The sequence below is a fragment of the Microtus oregoni genome, unplaced genomic scaffold (genome assembly GCF_018167655.1).
Source record: "Microtus oregoni isolate MIOR12 unplaced genomic scaffold, Mior012 000112F_ref0000385, whole genome shotgun sequence".
Taxonomy (NCBI): Eukaryota; Metazoa; Chordata; class Mammalia; order Rodentia; family Cricetidae; genus Microtus; species Microtus oregoni.
In genome coordinates, this window is record NW_024544738.1 from 1617129 (window position 1) to 1622958 (window position 5830).

At 40.5% G+C, this 5830-nt stretch overlaps 1 protein-coding gene across 1 annotated transcript; it reads left to right on the forward strand.

The window, feature by feature from the left end:
- The first annotated feature begins 1702 nt into the window (after positions 1-1702).
- On the forward strand, positions 1703-2188 carry LOC121443751 (60S ribosomal protein L23a-like). The gene has a single exon (XM_041645553.1). The coding sequence runs from the start codon at positions 1703-1705 to the stop codon at positions 2171-2173; it is 471 nt and encodes a 156-aa protein (XP_041501487.1). The 3' UTR covers positions 2174-2188.
- The last annotated feature ends 3642 nt before the right edge of the window (positions 2189-5830 follow it).

The following is a 5830-nucleotide window of genomic DNA, read 5'->3' on the forward strand; positions in this document are numbered from 1 at the left end:
GAAACAATGAAAGCCAATGGTCCTGGATAGAGGTACTTCAGAAACTAAGAGAACATGGATGCAAGCCCAGACTACTATACCCAGCCAAGTTTTCATCCACTATAAATGGAGAAAACAAAATTTTCCAGGATAAAAACAAATTTGAACAATACGTAGCCACAAATCCAGACTTACAGAAAGAATTAGAAGGAAAATCACTAACCAAGGAGTTCAACAATGACCACAATAACTCAGACATTGAGAGACCCTTCACCAGAGCAATTCAAAGAAGGGAAACACACAAACTCTACTACTAAAAGTGACCCGAGTTAACAACCACTGGGCATTAATATCACTTAATGTCAATGGACTCAACTCACCGATAAAAAGGCAGAGGCTAAGAGATTGGATACAAAAACAGAATCCAACATTCTGCTGTTTACAAGAAAAACACCTCAACCACAAAGACAGGCACCTACTCAGAGTAAAGGGCTGGGAAAAGGCTTATCAAGCAAATGGACCTAAGAAACAAGCAGGTGTGGCCATACTAATTTCTAACAAAGTTGACTTCAAACTTAAATCAATCAGAAGAGATGGAGAGGGACATTTTATACTCATAACAGGAACTATTCTTGAGGAAGAAGTCTCAATCCTGAATATCTATGCCCCTAATATAAAAGCACCCACGTACATAAAAGAAACATTACTAAAACTCAAGGATGCCATCAAACCGCACACACTAATAGTAGGAGACTTCAACACTCCTCTCTCACCAATGGACAGGTCAATCAGACAGAAACCTAACAGAGAAATAAGAGAATTAATGGAGGTAATGAAGCAAATGGACTTAACAGACATCTATAGAACATTCCACCCAAATAGGAAAGAATATCCCTTCTTCTCTGAAGCTCATGGAACCTTCTCAAATATTGACCACATACTTGGTAACAAAACAAACTTCAACAGTTACAAAAAAATATTAGTAACCACCTGTGTCTTATCAGATCACCATGGATTAAAGTTAGAATTCAACAACAATGCTACCCCCAGAAAGCCTACAAACTCATGGAAACTGAACAGTCAACTACTGAACCACACCTGGATCAAGGAAGAAATAAAGAAAGAAATTAAAGTCTTCCTTGAATTCAATGAAAATAAAGAAACAACATACTCGAACTTTTGGGACGCTATGAAAGCAGGCCAAAAAAAAAAAGTTCTTAGCACTAAGTGCCCACTTAAAGAAAACAGAAAAAGCTCACATTGGAGACTTTTCAGCCCACCGGAAAGCTCTAGAAAAAAAGAAGCAGACTCACATAGGAGTAGAAGATTGGAAATAATCAAAGTGAGGGCTGAAATCAACAAAATAGAAACACAGAAACCAATCCAAAGAATCAATGAAACAAAAAGCTGGTTTCTGGAGAAAATCAACAAGATTGATAAACCCCTATCCAAACTAATCAAACAGCAGAGAGAGAATACACAAATTAATAAGATCAGAAATGAAAAGGGGGACATAACCACAGACACAGAGGAAATTCAGAGAATCATTAGATCTTAACAAAAGACTGTATGCCACAGAACTGGAAAATGTAAAAGAAATGGACACGTTTTTAGATAAATACCATATACCAAAGTTAAACCAGGTGAACAATCTAAATAGACCTGTTAGTCACGAAGAATTAGAAGCTGTTATCAAAAACTCCCTACCAAGCTTTTCGTCAAGATGGCGCCGAAAGCGAAGAAGGAAGCTCCTGCCCCTCCCAAAGCCGAAGCTAAAGCGAAGGCCTTGAAAGCCAAGAAGGCAATGCTGAAAGGCGTCCACAGCCACAAAAAGAAGAAGATCCGCACATCGCCCACCTTTCAGCGTCCCAAGACCCTGCGGCTACGAAGGCAGCCTAAATACCCCCGGAAGAGCGCGCCCAGGAGGAACAAGCTTGACCACTATGCCATCATCAAATTCCCCCTGACCACCGAGTCAGCCATGAAGAAGATAGAAGACAACAACACACTTGTGTTCATTGTGGACGTCAAGGCCAACAAGCACCAGATCAAACAGGCTGTGAAGAAACTCTATGACATCGATGTGGCCAAAGTCAACACCCTCATAAGGCCCGATGGAGAGAAGAAGGTGTATGTTCGGTTGGCTCCTGATTATGATGCTCTGGATGTTGCCAACAAGATTGGAATCATCTAAACTGAGCCCAGCCAGCTAATTCTAAATATACACTTTTTCACCATAAAAAAAAAAACTCCCTACCAAAACAAGCCCAGGACCAGATGGTTTCAATGCGGAGTTCTACCAGAACTTCCAAGAAGACCTAATACCTATACTCCTTAATGTATTCCACAAGATAGAGACAGAAGAGCCATGCAAAATTCCTTTTATGAAGCTACAGTCACTCTGATACCAAAACCACACAAAGACTCAACCAAGAAAGAGAATTACAGACCTATCTCACTCATGAACATCGACGCAAAAATCCTCAACAAAATACTGGCAAACCGAATCCAAGAACACATTAGAAAAATTATCCATTATGATCAAGTAGGCTTTATCCCAGAGATGCAGGGCTGGTTCAACATACAAAAATCTATCAATGTAATCCATCATATAAATAAACTGAAAGAAAAAAACCATATGATCATTTCATTAGATGATGAAAAAGCATTCCACAAAATTCAACATCCCTTTATGATAAAAGTCTTGGAGATATTAGGGATACAACACCATACCTAAATACAATAAGAGCTATTTACAGCAAGCTGACAGCTAACATCAAATTAAACGGAGAGAAAATCAAAGACATCCCACTAAAATTGGGAATACGACAGGGCTGTCCACTCTCGCCATACCTCTTCAATATAGTGTTTGAAATTTTAGCAATAGCAATAAGACAACATAAGGGGTCAAGGGGATTCGAATTGGAAAGGAAGAAGTTAAACTTTCATTATTTGCAGATGATATGATAGTGTACATAAGTGACCCCAAAACTCTACCAAAGAACTCCTACATCTGATAAACACCTTTAGTAATGTGTCAGGATACAAGATTAACTCCAAAAAATCAATCGCCTTCCTATACACAAAGGATATGGAAACAGAGAGGGAAACCAGAGAAATATCACCATTCATGATAGTCTCAAACAGCATAAAATATCTTGGGGTAACTCTAACCAAGGAAGTGAAAGATCTATTTGACAAGAACGTTAAGGCATTGAAGAAAGAAATTGAAGAGGATACCAGAAAATGGAAGGAACTCCCTTGCTCTTGGATTGGGAGGATCAACATAGTAAAAATGGCAATTCTACCAAAGGCAATTTATAGATTCAATGTAATCCCCATCAAGGTCCCATCAAAATTCTTCACAGATCTTGAGAGGACAATAATCAACTTTATATGGAAAAACAAAAAACCCAGGATAGCCAAAACAATCCTATACAATAAAGGATTGTCTGGAGGCATTACTATCCCTGACTTCATTATAGAGCTACAGTAATGAAAACAGTGTGCTATTGACATGAAAACATAGACGTCGACCAATGGAATCGTATAGAAGACCCGGATTTTAGCCCACAAACCCATGAAAACCTGATTTTTGATAAAGGAGGTAAAAGCATAAATGGAAGAAAGAAAGCATCTTCCACAAATGGTGCTGGCACAACTGGATGTCACCCCAATGTTGGCTCTCCTGGCGCAGAGATCAGGTCTCCGTGCTGGTAGGGTAGCTCGTAAATAAAGCACCTACCTTGCTTGGTGCAGGCAGGCTATTGAAACAAATGAACTCCCACCCGCCTGGTTGCCCTGAGGATTCGGACCCAGCACTAGAGGGCAGGGGGGGCAGAAGGGTGTAGGGTTCTGAATGCAAGCTGGGTGGGATAGGAAGAAAGAGGCAGTATGCAGGGAGTAGAGGCCTGCAGAGAGCCCAAGAAGGATTGGGGGTTGAGGAACTTCTGAGTTCCCTGTCCCAGGCTGCTGCCATGGGGTCAGAAACTCACCCCAATGCTGGCTCTCCTGGCGCCCTGTCACAGACTTTTTTAAAAAGACTATAATGGACATGGGAAGGGGAAATCAATTCTACATACAACCAGAGTTAGTTTACCCTATACTGTTCTTAATGAGTGTTTATGGTAGCATGTTTAGTCCAAGACAAGCCAGCACATTTCCATTTGTTTCTACATTTCTGAAGCCTTAAAAGTGGGTGAGGGAGCAACTGGTATGTTAAAAGTTTAGCATGCCATGAACGGGTTTTTATTGGTTTTTTTAAAAAAAACATATCAATCTAAATTCCCACTCACTCCTCTCCTCCCATTCACTTCACACACCCTCTCATCCCATCCCCTCCAGTCCTCAGAGAGAGTAAGGTACATTGCTTTGTGGAAAGTCCTAGTCTTTCCATACTACATCTAGGCTGAGCAAGGTATCCATCCAAAGAGAATAGGATCCCAAAAAGCCAGTACATGCAGTAGCAATAAATCCCAGTCCCACTGCCAGTGGCCCCTTAGTCTATCCCAGTCATACAACTGTCACCCACATTTAGAGGGACTAGTTTGGTCCTATGCTTGTTCCTTCTCAGTACAGTTGAGTTGGTGAGCTCCCAATAGCTCAGGTAACTGTTTCAGTGAATGAAGCCTTCATGGTCTTGACCTCTTTGCTCATATTCTCATTCCTCCCACTCTTCAACTGGAACTTGGGAGCTCAGTCCAGTGCTCTGATGTGGGTCTCTGCCTCTATTTCCGTCTGTTGATGGATAAAGGTTCTATGTTGATATTTAAGATAATCATCAGTCTAACTATAGGGCAAGGCCAGTTTGGGCACTTTCTCCTCTATTGCTTACAGTCTTAGCTGGGGTCATCCTTGTGGATTCCTGGGATTTTTTCTAGAGTTAGGTTTTTTGCTAGCCCCATAATGGCTCCCTCAATCAAGATAGCTCTTTCCTTGCTCTCATACCTGTCCTTCCTCCATCTCGACTATCCTATCTCCTCAAGTTCTCCTCAACCCTCTTCTTCTCTCCTCCTTTTCCTCTTATTCCCTTCCTTCTACTCCCCACCCCTATGGTCCCAATTTTTTCAGGAGATTTTGTCAGTTTCCAATTTCCAGGTGGATCTATATATGGTTTTCACTGGATTCACCTTATTACATAGCTTCTCTAGGATCATGAACTACAGGCTCAATGTTTTATATTTATAGTTAGTATCCACTTCTGAGTGAGTACATACCACATTCATTTTGGCGGGTCTGGGTTACCTCACTCAGGAGGAGTGTTTTCTAACTCCAACCATTTGGATGCAAATTCAAAATGTCATTGTTTTCCCTTCAGTTCTGCCTGTCCCAGCCCTGGATGTAGGTTTTTGTTGTAGAGTGTCTCATATCATCCCTGTGCATCTTTAAGAAAAATCAGTGAAATGCCACAGTTACCAGATAATCATGATCTCCTATCAGAGAATTGTTTTACCTTCAAGTAACAGCTCCCAGGAGAAACAAGTGTGCACAAGGTGTACCTATACATTCTTCATCTTATCACAGCCACTTCATTTAAAAATGGTTTATGGGTCACACACTACAATATGCATCTTTATGTGTAAATTTTGATGAGTTTTAGTTCATTCAGAGCAATGACCACTAACCAGTCTCAGGGTACTTCAAATATCACCACATAAAGAAACCCATATCCATTAGCACTCACTATCTAACCATTCTTCCTCCTCAGCCTTGTTCTGTTCCTACAGTTTTATCAATTTTGGACATTTTAAGCAATGTTTTCATATAATATATGTGTTGGGTTTGACTTGTCTCACCATGTTTCCAAGGGTCACTCATAACTAATATTAGTACCTCATTTATTTTCATGACC

Excerpts from the sequence above, each read along its gene's own strand:
- LOC121443751 (XM_041645553.1), top strand. The coding sequence starts at position 1,703 with ATGGCGCCGAAAGCGAAGAAGGAAGCTCCTGCCCCTCCCAAAGCCGAA.